The sequence below is a fragment of the Panthera uncia genome (genome assembly GCF_023721935.1).
Source record: "Panthera uncia isolate 11264 chromosome D3 unlocalized genomic scaffold, Puncia_PCG_1.0 HiC_scaffold_8, whole genome shotgun sequence".
NCBI lineage: Eukaryota > Metazoa > Chordata > Mammalia > Carnivora > Felidae > Panthera > Panthera uncia.
The window spans coordinates 26856787-26871232 of NW_026057586.1; the positions used below are offsets into that span (position 1 = coordinate 26856787).

The following is a 14446-nucleotide window of genomic DNA, read 5'->3' on the forward strand; positions in this document are numbered from 1 at the left end:
CTGTGTCTTAATCCCCATTTTACAGAGAGAAAAACTAACTCTTTCCTATGAATAATTTTTGTTTAGTATTAAGTAATACATGCTCATTTGAGAAAAAAACTAGAAAATACAGGTAAGTCAAAAGAAAATTCCACTACCTTTGCCTATCTTTCCAAACATTTTTAATGACTAAATACATATATACTTACATATATACACTTGTAAAGTTCTATATATGTCTATACACACACATATATATGCATATATATATATATATATGTTATATATATTATTTGTGTATGTGTGTGTGTGAGAACATACACTATAGATTGCTTGTAGTCTTTACTCACATCACATTATATTGAACTCTTTCCAGGATCATGGGCTTTTGACTTACACAAAAATTATAAGAATAGATGATAGTAGTCCTCATAGATCCCAAACTAATTAATCGGGGAACAAAACTGCTTCTGCGTGTTGCTCCTACATTGTTGGAGCTTGAATGAAATCTGAATTTAATGAGGTTGGCTGGAGGAGCCACTAGAGGTTCTCAACCAACAGAGTGACGGGATGGGACGTCAGGAAGAGGAGTGAGCAGTAATGAGCATGACATAGTGGGAGAGATGGGGAGGCTGTTAACGGGTGCTCAGACCCAGAGAGCAGCGTGTGTAGTCCTCGAAGCAGCAGCTGTGATCCTCCACTGTCGGACCTCACCTGTTCTCCCACACACAGCCCAACTCTGGTCTTTCTCCACTTATGCCTCTTCTTTCTCCGTGAGCCTGCCTGCGATGTCCTTGTGCATCATGTCTGTCTATCCATCTTCTCCACATCTTTCTAGACCAGCTCACCTTGCCATCTCTACAAAGCTTTTCTCTGGTTGTTTAATCCAATCCACTGTAACCTAGCCTCTTGATGAGGATAAATCCTTGGTCTTTTGTTAAAGACAGGTCTGCCTTTCCAACATTGATATGTCTTTTAAAAATACCTACAGTTTACTTTTCATCTTGACATACACTCCTAAGTGCCTTTACCAGCAGGTCTCAGGAAAATGGTCAATTTTACTAGAATTTTCATTGATTTGAGATGCAAGGGGCCATCTCGTGGCAGAAAGGGGAAGTGCATGCTTTGTAAATACACAGTCGAAGGGATAAACTATGCTGACTTTTCTTTGTCTTTTGTTTTCGTGGTTCTCCTTTCTGAGATAGTTTCTTGGCACAGTTACCACTTAGGGCTGGATAATTCTGTTGTGGGATGCTGTCCTGTGCATTGAAGGATGTTTAGCAGCATCCCAGACATTGCCAAATGCTCCCCAAGAGGCAAAATCACCCCAGTTGAGAACTGCTGCTCTAACTTGAAAGTTCAAGCCCTAAGCCTGAAACCTGAATATTTTCTTCCTAGATGAAACCTGGAAAGAAAGGAAACTGGAAAGTAAATAGTGGATGAGCTCTCTTCCTCATAAAACCCAGCACATCTGCAGCCTTCATTGTAAAGGCTTGCACGTTTCCAGATCAGGTAGGTGGCCAAACTCAGATGCTTCCAAATTTCCTCCCCTGCCAGTTATTGAATGGCATTGTCCAGAAAAGAAAGGGGGGCATAGGTCATCCAGTAAATGCAATACCTTTATTTTGAGGGAAGGAGAATTGAGGAATAAGAGTGTGATCTCTGTGTATGTAGCCTGCTGTAGGGCCCTGGGAATCTGATTTGATAGGCCTGAAACCTGAATGGGAAAGGGAACGTATCTCATGACTGGGTAGCTTTGTTAGAGTTTTCAAAATGCATAATGGAACTATATGTATCAATGAGGCCATAAAATTATGAATCTAGGTTGCTGATGGTGGGGGCAGGGACAGGCAGAGTACAAGGGATATTTAGAGGTGAAGCTATTCAATGTAATACTACAATGCTGGATGCATGACATTATGAATTTGTCAAAACTCATGGAACCATTCAACACAAGAGTAAACCCTGATGTGAACTATGGACATTAGCTAACAATAATATATCAAGATTGGGGGCACCTGGGCTGCTCAGTCCGTTGAGCATGAGACTCCTGGTTTCAACTCAGGTTACGATCCCAGGGTCATAGGGTCAAGCCCCGCGTTGGGCTCCACAATGAGTGTGGAGCCTGCTTAATTTTCTCTCTCTCTGTCTCTCTCTCTGTGTCTCTCTCTCTCTCTCTCTGCTCCTCTCCCTTGCTCACATCCTCTTTCTAAAATAATATGTATATATACACACATATGCATATAGGTACATCTACATACACACATGCACACACACACAGATATTTATATATAAAGATTAGCTCACCAATTATAACACACATACCACACCAATGTAAGATGTCAGTAACAGGGTAGACTGGCTAGGGTAGGGGGATTCCCAATATATGGGAACTCTGAATACTTTCAGCTCAGTTTTTCTATAAATATAAAACTGCTATAAAAAATAAATTCTATTAGCTATTTTTATAAGTGTATATCTAGAAAAGTGGAGGTCAGACAAAGAGAGGAATCACGTCTGTAAATCTTTGAAACAGAACATACCCTTCTTGTGTTAAATAATGCAGAATCAAAATAAGAAGATTTTTTCGTCGTGCTTCTGTTCTCCTCTCACACTGTGAACAAACAGGAGAATTTAGATGGGACAACAATGAGATCTAACACTCTTTTTATAGCAATAAACCCTCGAAGGTAAATGTAACCTGTCAAAACCAAGAAGCATGACTTAAAGGCTGGAAGGCAGTTCAACGTCTCTACGGATATGTAAAGTTATTTTCCATTGTCGTTTTCTTCTTAGAGCTGCCTTCTCAATTGTACACTGAAGGTACAGTGATTTAAATTAGAATTGCACTTTACTAGTCAACTTCTTCCTGCCAAGCTAATTGGCATTTTATTGCTTATAAGTGCAAAGAAATGAGTATACACACTCCTGTTTGGGCCAGGTTAAGGAAGGTGATGGTAAAGAGAAACTTGTGAGCTAGAAATCAGCTCTGACAGCACAGCATTTTTGGTTCACCCGGAGACGCGCCCAGTCCCAGCACAAAGTGGCCTTGAGTTCCAACAAGCCACTCAGCGGGTGACTACACAGCCAAACATTTAGCATACCCACTGAGAGCAGCAGAGGCCAGGAGACGGAAATTCCTGCGTAATAATGTCCTTATTCAAACTCGATGCATGTGTACGTTTATTCAGCATTCGTGTGCTGTGTTTAGGTATCAGGTATCTCAAATTCCCCTGAAATGTATTCATAAGACACCTACTTTCAGTAATACCTCCCTTATTTGTGAATAACTTACCTGACATCTTTTTCTAAGGAGCATACAGGTAAGAACTGGATAAAAGCAAAAAAGGCCCCTCGGTGGACCAAATAAACACGCTCATGACATGTATAAAGACTTTCAGACATTCATCCGAAGCTTTCTAAAAATTAATGTAATACAATTAAAACATGTGTGCAGTTATTTAAATCAAACAGTATTGGGGCACCTGGGTGGCTTGGTTGGCTGAGCATCCAAGCCGACTTCGGCTCAGGTCATGATCTTGTGGTCTGTGAGTTCGAGCCCCGCATCGGGCTCTGTGCTGACAGCTCAGAGCCTGGAGCCTGCTTGGATTCTGTGTCTCCCTCTCTCTCTGCCCCTCCCCTGCTCACACTCTGTCTCTGTCTCTCTCTCAAAAATAAACATTAAAAAAAGAATCAAACAGTATTATAAATTTTTTTTTCTTACATCTCTTTTTTATGATGAAATATACATAACGTGAAATTTACCATTTAAGCCATTTATAAGTACAGTTTAGTGGCATTGAGTACATTCATATTGTTGTTAAGCCATCGCTGCCATCCATCTCTAGAACTTTCTTCTCTCTCCCAACTGAAACTCTGTATTCGTTAAACAATAACGCCCTAACCTCCTCCCCCTAAGCCCTGGCGCCCACCATTCTACCAATCTACTTTCTGTCTCTAAGAATTTGCCTTTACTACGTACCTCATGTAAGTGGACTCACTTCAACAGTATTTGTCCTTTCGTGTCTGGCTTATTTCATTTAGCATAATGTTGTCAGGGTTCATCCATGTTGTAATATGTGTCCAAATTTTCTTCCTTTTTAAGGCTGAATAATATAGTACTATAAATTTTTATTTTTATAATTTTCTTAGGATTGTATTTTTTTAAGTAATCTCTACCTCCAACGTGGGGCCCAACCTCGTAACCCCGAGACCAAGAGTCTCATGCTCCACTGACTGAGCCAGCCAGGCACCCCCATAAATTTTTAACAAAAAACAATAGACTGTGCCCCCACTCCACTACCTCACTCCCCACTTCCCCGCTACAGGCAACAACCTTAATTAGCTTAGCCGTTTCTTCTGACACTCACCTCCATGTTTCTAAATACATCACTGTTTTGCGATGCGTGAACACTAGGCATTAACTGTTCACATCCTGTTAAGGTATGAGAACTACGTTGCCATCCAACTTCTCACCCTCCTCTCCCCGCTACACTTACATCAATATTCAGTGCTTACATTATTATGACCGTGTAAATAATGTTCACTGCTGAGTCAGAAAGCACTTACCCATTTCTGTACATTATTTTTTCTTAGAATGAATAATTGCCTCATTTTTTTAGCTTGGCTGTATACATATTACTAATTTTCAAACAGCAACACACCTCTAAAGTCCCCTCCTATCACTTTGTTCACCATCAAATACATCAGATAATGTGTCACATACACTTTCCCCACTCTTCCAAGGAATGCATTTTCCTTCAGTGCAAAAGAAATGGTCTCAGAATGCACGACAGGGAAGAAGGCTTAGGATTGCCCTATGGAGCTTCCGTTGCTTTAGCGTGTGTGTATATGGGTTGGGACCCAACCTAAAATGTCTTACAGTTGGGGCACAGTAACAGATTGAAAGTCACTACACAAAATGACATTTTCCTGATCTTAAGACATTCAACATTGGCCATTTTTGCTCATTTTTCTGAAGATGTTGACATAACACTCTTGATAAAGACTGAAGCTTTTCTAATTTACCATATTTAGTAACTTTGACTCTGTCAAATTCTATCCCCCTCCCCCACTCCATTTTTGTTTGTTTGTTTTTGTTTTTTTGTTGCTTTTTTTGTAATTTGATTTGACTTGCTTGTAGTGCCATCTAGTGTATTAGGAGGGGAACACTTCATGAAATTTAGGTTAGTTCCAAATTATTATTCGCATAAAAAATGACAATCATCGCAAAATTCAGTCCAAATCAGGTTTGCAAATAAAAATATAACCACATGTTAGAGAAACAGTAATAAGATTGATAGGATATGTTTCTAAGTAGAAAAATTCTCAAGTTCAGGCTTGGGGTTTTGATTCAGAATTTTAGAAGTCTAGAAGGTACTGGGAGATCATTGAGTCTCAAGAACCTAAGATCCAGATAAAGTAAGGGATTTGCTCAAAGCCTGCAGACTTGAGCTCAGAACCCAGTGTTCTTCCATCAGTTCCTCCCGGTTTAACCCCCTTCTCGTCAATCTCTGCTCCCACCCCTACACCTTGACTACAGACTAGAGAGAAACTGCTATTTTAATTTGCCAAAAACTGCCAAATTTGCTAAAATCAAACAACTGTGGTTACCAAACAGTCTTTCTTAGCTGACCTCACATGGTAACACACAAGTGGTGGCTCTTACAATTCCTCAAACCTAAAATCCCACAATTTTAGTGACCATTTCGAAGCAATTACTGGCTAGACCTCCTTCAAAAAGTCAGTCTCCCTGCTGCACCAGGAGCGTTGTGTCTCGTAGGATGATCATGCTTTTTAATTTCTGAATAGTCAGATTCCTGCTGTAAATGAAGCTAATCCATTTCACATGTACGTAAAGGTCTTTGAGAACAAAAGGATTGGAGCTAAAGAGCCATGAAAGCCATGCACGTTCTCAGAGGCGCTTCAGTGGACACTGGCTAGTGCCCTTTCCAACTGGGCAGTGTTTTTGCAGACTGTGGGGTGCTGTGCCCGTATCAGGGTCAGTGATTGGTGGGTGCTCAACAGCTGTTAGTTGCTTGTTCGTATAATTCAGAGTCTCTCCATCCTTCACTCTGGAAGCATGCACTTCTTAATCTAAACGTGCACAGGTGCACATGTTCTCTTATGAGTAGGATGCTGAGAAAAATTAGCTAAGAAGCGTTTTGCTTCTGTTCCTCAGTACTGCACACACCGCACTGTGTTTGGATGATAGCTCTAGATTTCCTAAAAAGGAAGGTCTGGGTAGAGCCAGAAAACTCATCAGGTGAACAGAAAAAGATCTTGAGAGGGATGTTTTTAAAAGGGGATGGGAGGGAGCGCCTGGCTGGCTCAGTTGATCTGAGCATGCGACTCTTGATCTTAGGGTGGTGAGTTCAAGCCCCACATTGGGCATAGAACTCACAAAGAAAGAAAGAAAGAAAGAAGGGAAGAAAGAAAAAAAGTGGGACATGGGAGGGCTGGGGAGGATGGAAGAATGGGGTGGGTAACAGTTAAGGGATGTAGAGTTTCTTTTTGGGGTAGTGAAGATGTTCTGAAATTACCGTGGTGATGGTTGTATGTGTACCTCTGTAAATATACCTCGGGTGAGTTGTCTGATATGTGAATTATATCTCAAATAAGACTGTTTTAAAATGCAAAGAAAAAAAAAAAGGAGAGAGGTAGAGAAAAAAAAGACTAAAATGAATGTAAATAATTTGAGTAACTTTTTTACCCTGATTCACAAAACAAATGGTCTGACTGAAAATAGAAATCCTTTTGTGCAACATTTTAAAGTGATTCAAAATGGAAATGGTGGGGAGAAAGAGCTGCCGATCACCCACATAGCTGTGAGAGCCTGCTCCCCACCCTGGCGGCGGTGCCAGGGCCGGTCCTGGTCCCGGGTCCCGTCGTGGGATGCGGCGACCACTGGCGCTCCTTTATGTGCTCTGATCAATCAGCTATGTCCAGCCAGCGAGCCCAGCGTGAGCACTGGGTAGGTGTGCTGGACAGAAAAGAAAACACAAAACCCTCTGGGCAGACATTTCCCTTTATTGTATACTTTTTGGTTTTGTCATCATGGGCCATGCACATAGAAGTTGAAGAAACCACCTTAGGGGCACCTGGGTGGCTCGGTTGGTTAAGCCTCCGGCTTCAGCTCGGGTCATGATCTCATGGTTTGTGAGTTTGAGCCCCGTGCCAGGATGCGGGCTGACAGCTCAGAGCCTGGAGCCTGCTTTGGATTCTGTGTCTCCCTCTCTCTCTGCCCCAACGCCCACTCATGCTCTGTCTCTGTCTCTCTGTCTCTCAAAAATAAATGAAGATTAAAAAAATTTTTTTAAGTATTTAAAAAAAAGTTGAAGAAATCACCTTAAATAGTGTTAATATTTCTTCAGTTCATTGGACAAAAATAAGACTCTTTCAGTAAAACAAAAATTCCTTTTTTTTTTTTTTTTTTACAGAGAGAATGTGTGTGCATGTGCGTGAGTGGGGGACAGGGAGAGGGAGAGGGAGAGGGAGAGGGAGAGGGAGAGAGAGAGAGAGAGAGAGAGAGAGAGAGAGAGAATGTTAAGCAGGCTCCATGCCCAGCCCCAAGCCCAAACGTGGGGCTCAATCCCATGACCCTGGGGTCATGACCTGGGCGGAAATCAAGAGTCCCACGCTCCCACCTCAAAATTCTTTAAAAGAAAGATCTTTTAAAGATCTGGCAAGGTCTGAAAGAATATGCTCTCACATATGACTGGTGGAAATGTAAACTAGTGCAAACCTTTTATAGAGCAAATTGGCAAAATCTATCAAAATGAAAAACGCACAGACTCGTTGACCCAGCAATTCCACTCCTAGCAATTTCCATTGTAGAAGATCAATTATATTATATCGTAGAAATAGTCCATGTATGCACAGTGATTAATGTTCAAGGATGTTTAATACAACATTATTTGTGTTCGCAAAAAAATAGCAATAGGCTATAGACATCCATCAGTGGTTAAATAAGTCATGGCGCAAGCTCACCGTGGAAAGCAAGGCACCGGTAGGAAGAATGAGCCGGATCTATTTACACGGCTGAGGAAAGATTCTGAGCACGTTGTGTTTTCGCTCCACCCACTCACTGCCCCCCCCACCCCCAAATATTGTGTTGCTTGGGGCAAGAAAGCTTGAAACACAAGCCTGAATTAAATTTGATAAACAAAAAAACTTCAAACAGTACGGTTTAAAAAGAAAAGATTCTTGGGGACCTTGGGTGGCTCAGTCGGTTAGGCCTCTGACTCCGGGTTTCCTCTCGGGTCATGATCCCTGTGTTTGTGAGTTGGGGCCCCACATGGGGCTCCTTGCTGACAACGCAGAGCCTGCTTGGGATTCTCTCTCTCCCTCTCTGCCCCTCTCCTGCTCGCTGTGTGTCGCTCTCTCTCAAAATGAATAAACTTAAAAAAAATTTGTTTTAATAAAATAAAAAATAAAAATAAAAGATTCCCTCTTCCTTCTATCCACTATTTTAATTTCTTGTGTAATCGTTCAGAATATCGTATCATACCTACCAACATACCTATGTGCAACTTTTTTAAAGTTTATGAAAACAGGATAGTTTTATTTACACTGTTGGGCATCCTACCTCTTCCCACCACTTAATAATGTATCTTGTGAACCTTCCAATTCCAGCATCTGTAGATCTACCTCATTCTAAGACATGCTGTAAAGGGGAAAATCACATACACACCTACAATCCTTCACTCGTAGAAGAAGTAAGGAATAAAACCCAGATATGTAATTACCTCTGGGCACAGGAATGGGATGGGGACACGGCTACTTAAGTGCCAATCCATATGAATTGTTTAAATTTAATACGTGGGCAAGTAAAAAGCAAACAAAACATCAACTTGGGTTGGACTGTTCACAGATTAGAAAATTTCTAGGCCAAGGAATTACATCCACCACCTTGGCAGAGAGCCACTCTGACATCCGGGTTCCCTGCCCAGGCTTGGTAGGTATGGGGTGCAGGGCTATGTTTTCATTCACAGGGAGGGGAAGATCCATACAAAGTCACCCAGAGGCACCTCCTCCTCCACACCACGCTGCCCACCCCTGTGACTACAGACCCCACCTGCCTCACTTCACCTCACATACACAGAGGCTGAAAAACCTAGGAATCGTCTCGTCCTCCATCCATAAGTAGGGCCTTTGGTTTCACAGCCACCCCGACAAAACTTGAGCTGGAGGATTTGTCAGAATTATCTCCCTTGGATTCCCTGGAGTGTTGTTTACACAGTGGACCCACTGACCTGTGAACTCATGGGCGATCAGGCTGAACTGGAGGACAAAAGTCTAATGCTTGAGAGGGAGGCACTTCTGGACCCTAGGCTGATCTGGGCAACGTTGGCCATATTCTTCAAAGAATATAAATAACCTATCAGAGAGGCTTGTTCAGGGTTTGATTTCATTCCTGGAAAATGGTAGCCATCCCAGCACTAGTTGAGAGTATTTCCGGGGGGTTTTGGCCAGAATCACAAAGTTTGGCAGATAGTCCTGATGTCTATGGCAGATGATGGGGATTCAGGGGCATCCTTTGGTTCAGTGATTCGGAATTCTGTTTGGTAACGAAGCTGCTTCACAGAGAGCTTTCCTACTATGCAGATTGTGAAACGGCTTGTATTTGGGGGCTCCGGGCCTGGAAATAATACAACTTTTTCTTTGAAACAAGTTAGGTGGTAGTTCAGAATTTAGTAAGAACAGAAAAAAGGTATAAGAAAATACTGTTTAAATACCTAATGCTAAATATTTAAGATGTGCTATCACTTGAAATACAGAATGTGGTCTTATAAAGTTATTAATTAAAAGTGTAAAGTTTACCAGATCTGTAACATCTTTATACTCCGGCCATTCAAATTAGCATGGAAAGTTGTCTTCTGAATGAAAAAACTAAGAATGGACCATCAACAAATGGCCAATTTAAACTGTAAAAGATGGTGTGCCCCTGAAATGGACACAATTAGATGCTCAATTAATTTCTGTCTACCAAAGAAAGGAGGACCAGAAGTGAACATAGAACGGGAGGTATCTCATTTGTCTCTGCTTCAATGATCTGGCTGTTTTCTTCTTCCTTCATTTCCTTTGTGGGCAATTGTGCAACAAAAATGCCTCCATTATCAGTTTCAAAATTGAATCCTATGATACTGTAGCCTGAGGAAAAGGAAGCATTGAATATCATCCCTAGTTTTACACCCAGAAGATATTTAGGAAATGTTACTGTATATACACCACATGCAACATTAGTGCTTTTAATTTCTTTTTTACGGGTGCAATGGAGATTAATTTGCATGGGCTCGTTTCAATTTCTGTAATAAGATCCAAATTTTGCATTAAGCTTTCCATCTCAAAAACAAACAGTTAAAAAGGACACATTTCTTCTTTCAAATGTTTTTATTATAGTTCTATTTTACAGTCCCTGCATCTGATATTCACTTAAAAGCTTGAATATATACCCATAGGTTCTAATTTGTTTTTTGTTTGTTTCCTGATTACCTCCTGTTTGTACCAGGAAACTTGCTAAGTTTCAAACACTGTACAACTTGACAAAGCACTAGAACTACCAAAAGAGTGTCTACGGATCCAGGGGAGACATTTATTATATTTAATACAAAGTCAGAACTGGTCAGCTATGCTCAGGAACAGTGTGTTCCATGAGAAGAGACACTTGTTAATCCCGAGTATGAACTGGTGATGGAATTAGGGATTTCAGAGAAGTATAAAGTCTACTGAAACACAGAAGACTTTCCATGCCACACGGTGCCATTGTTATTCAACACTGAACCAGATTGCGGAATTATGATATTTGTGTTCTTTTCAGAAGCCCATGCTCACACAGGCTACTTTCTGCTTGCAACAGAGCTGCACGATGGGGAGATCAGACTGCCGGGCACAGTAAGGCGATATCAGTCCCCTGACATGTGCGATGTGAAGTTCTCAGTATCACCTATGAGGTAAATGAAAGGATTTGATGTAAATCCATCAAGCCTTTAGAACCAACTTTTCTGTCACCAGGGATCGAGCCTCAGAGATAGAGATCTCCAGGAAGCAATCAGACAAATCTAGGAGGGGAGATGTTCTGCAGAACGGTTCTTGTGGTTTCTGGAACAAGTCAGTGCCATTGAAAATAAAAAAGAAAAGAAGAGAACAATAGAGAAAGTACGGGTGGGGGCTGTGGCAATGCAAAGAGACTTAAGGGCTATGACAACCAGATACAATGCATGACTAGTTAGAGAACTGTCTAAGTTCTCTGGTTAGAGAACTAGTTGGTTAAAGAACAGTACTTACTATATGATTTCATTTTGATAAAACGTGTGTGTGTGTGTGTGTGTGTGTGTGTGTGTGTAACTGTATACACATAGAAAAGGATCTGGAGGGGTGTGTGGATATACACTAAGGTTCACCTTTGGTTACCACCATAGTGTCGCTGGGTTGTGGGAATGTGGTGTTTTTATTTTATTTATTCTCTTCATTACCTATCATGTCTTTACACTTGATTTATGATTATGGAAGTAATCATGCAACATTAGAACTGCCAATTGATACTACTGAGAATATTGAAAATATAAAAACTGTTCTCTCTCTCTCTCTCTCTCTCCCTTTGCCCCTGTCCCCTGCACTCTCTCTCTCAAATAAATAAATAAAAATAAATAAAAACTAAATAAAATGTAGTCCTTCTAAGATAAGGGTAAGTGCCCTCAAGGATAATTAGGGGGAGTCGGGCTTAGGCTCATCTGACTCGGGCTTCACTGCCGATGTTCAGGTGGTCAGAGCAAATGGCTATTCATTCATTCAAGAATGTATTCGATGCCTGTGTCCTACACCACTTTGGGGACAAGCCAGATGTAGGAACTATTACCGCCCTCACGGGGCTAAACTGTGTGACTTTGAACTATTCCCTTTCTCTCTCTAGGCTTCAATTCCTCCACCTACTCAGAGGTGTGTGTTCACCCAGGACCTAAACTACTTTGATTCAGGTTCCAGCTTCACCTCTTTCCATTATGTGACCACATGCAAGTTAATTTGATCTGTCTAAACCTCAGTACTCTCATTCATAAAATGGGGGAAGTATTACCCGTTTTGTTGGGTTAAGCTGAGGTTAGAAAAGGTCGTCAACAGCAGGCGCAGGGCACTAGGGACCAGACCAGAGCCGGGCAGGGGGCCAGGGACCCCCCCTACAGGAGTCAATTTCCTGGGGGTAAAGGTCCACAGCCCACACAGACAGCGTGGGTGGGTCTTTCTAGGGCCAGGGTCAGGGTCCGGGGCTGGGCTGGCCACTGCGCTGGCTCCGCACCCCGAGGACCAGAAGCCGGGCTGCCGGGCACGCCCAGGCTGCAGGCCCAGCTCTCCAGGGCACGCTGGTCCGGGCCAGGTCCGCATGGGGCCAGAGGTGGCACACGAGCCCTGCCCGAGCAAGGGCAGAGAGGTCGGGGCACCCCGTGGTGCAGGAGCTGCAGGCGAGCCAGCCACGGGCCCTGACCCGAAGAAGCTGCAACAAGATTTGAAGGGACTCTGCCTGGCTCCACTCAGTAGCTGTGCTCGCCGAGACCAGGGTGGCGGGACAGTCAGTCGCCTGCACAAATACCAGCAATCCGGCGGCCTGGCCAGGGACGTGGCCCAGGGGCAGAGGCTGGCTCCCATGGATCAAACACTGAGCCTGCTTTGGAGAAGAGGATTCCCCAAAGCGTCCTGGAACCGCTCCTTAGGAGGCCGGAACCGAGGGAGACCGGCCACAACCCTGCAAAAGCCTCCGGCGGCCGATCAGACGGCCCTGAGCACAGACAGAAAAACCACAGAAAAGCCTCCGAGCTCCAGAGGCCCCACCCGGTGTCCCACAGTCGTGAGAGGAGATGGGAAGAGCCACAGCGTTGCTCCAATTTAGCCCTGAGAACAGGAATCTTCTGGTTACATGCTGTCCCGTCCACTGTCTGCGGGTCCTCAGCAGTTGTCCGGAACCAGCACAGATCCCTGTCGGAGGCCCATGCTGCAGTGGCCTTCTCCAGGCCACTCTGGTGCCTCTCGGGACAGACGGGGACACAGCCAAGAATGCCACCTGGGTGGCCCCAAGGGAAAGGGGCTGTGAGTCAAAGCAAGGGGCACCGGTCTTCCCAAAGGGACAAAGTCCTGGTGGGTGCCAAAGGACATGAGAAGTCCTCTGCTTTGCTCGGCCAGAAATCACGCCAGGCCTCCTCCAGGGAGGAAAGCCCAAGGCCTCTCTCCCAAGACAACACAAAGAAGAAACGCCCTCTGTAGGGCTGTCCAGAAAGAAGGAAAGAGGGCCACTGCCTTCACGAGTGTTCACTCCATCGTGGTTGCTTCAGACTGCACCGCCTTAAGATGCAAGAGCGCAAGGCTCAGAGAAAACCAAATCAGACAAAAACAAGCAAAGTCTAGACAGCTTAGACTTGGAAAGTGGGCAGGAGGCCTGTTGCCCAAGGCGAAAGAGGAGGTTCTAACAACCCAAGGATTCAGGAAGGGAAAATAAAAACTTTTAATTTGGATAGAAAGCCAATGGGCTCCCTCCCTGAAGTTGAGGAGGCAGATCTGGATGATGAATTGCAGCCACCGTGTCTTTTGAGTCCTGCTTCAACTATGACCGCCCCTGGGGTGGGGGTGGGGGGGGGGGAGACTGAAAACTTCAGCTACTGCATTCTGAGAAAAAGGACTTCAGAATGACTCTAAAAGCACTAGTGAAAACTTGGACTCAGTTCAGAAATGACCTCAGGTGAACAAAACAAGTCAGGGAAGGCACAGCCGTCTGGAGCCCATCGGGCCAGGCTGAAAGAGGTCCCTGCTGACTCACTACCAGTGTTGACAGACCTCCCATTACCCAGGGCACAGGCCCGTTACCGGCCTCTTGTGTCTTTGCATTGATGTGCTCCTTCCCACCGAAGCAAGAAGCGCTGTCCTCACCCCAGGAAAAGGAAGAAGCTGGATTTACCGGACGCAGAATGAATTCAAAGATGCAGGTGTTTTGTGGTCCCAAGTGTGCCCAGCTCCACGAAATGATGACCTGGTGCAACCAGTGCATCCGGATACTTAAAAACAACATGGATCTTTGAAGTGGGAGGAGCCACGCATTCCGTTCCTGAACCCATTTTGGAGATTTTATGCCGATCAGCTATGTGGCATACAGAAATACAGTCATGTGCTAGTTGAAGAAATCGATAAATTATGGAAAACTCATTGACACCAATGAGAAGATCCAGAAGAGCGTGAGGCGTGGTGGGCGATGTTTGTGCAGCTTCAGGAGGCCCGAGGGTGGTGGCTGTGGGGGCTGACAATGAACGTGGGGTCTGCACGGGCCAATAAGCCCTAGGGCTGACCAGCAAGGCTGGTCCTTTTCAAGTCGGTGGTCCAGCGCCCTACTGATGTTCTAAGGAGCCGGGAGACGTTTCCACGGAGGAGCCGCTGATCAAGCTAGCACCACACCATGCCCTCGGTGGCGGTGACGGAGGGACAGCTTTAA

The 14446-nt window shown here is 43.9% G+C and overlaps 1 protein-coding gene across 1 annotated transcript in view; it reads right to left on the reverse strand.

Moving 5' to 3' along the window:
• Window positions 1-14446, reverse strand: part of KATNAL2 (katanin catalytic subunit A1 like 2) — a 66869-nt gene that overhangs the window by 38618 nt on the left and 13805 nt on the right. The window contains exon 2 of the mRNA XM_049620138.1: window positions 2523-2593. Within this exon, the coding sequence (XP_049476095.1) occupies window positions 2523-2593 (71 nt within the window). The remainder of the gene's footprint in view (window positions 1-2522; window positions 2594-14446) is intronic.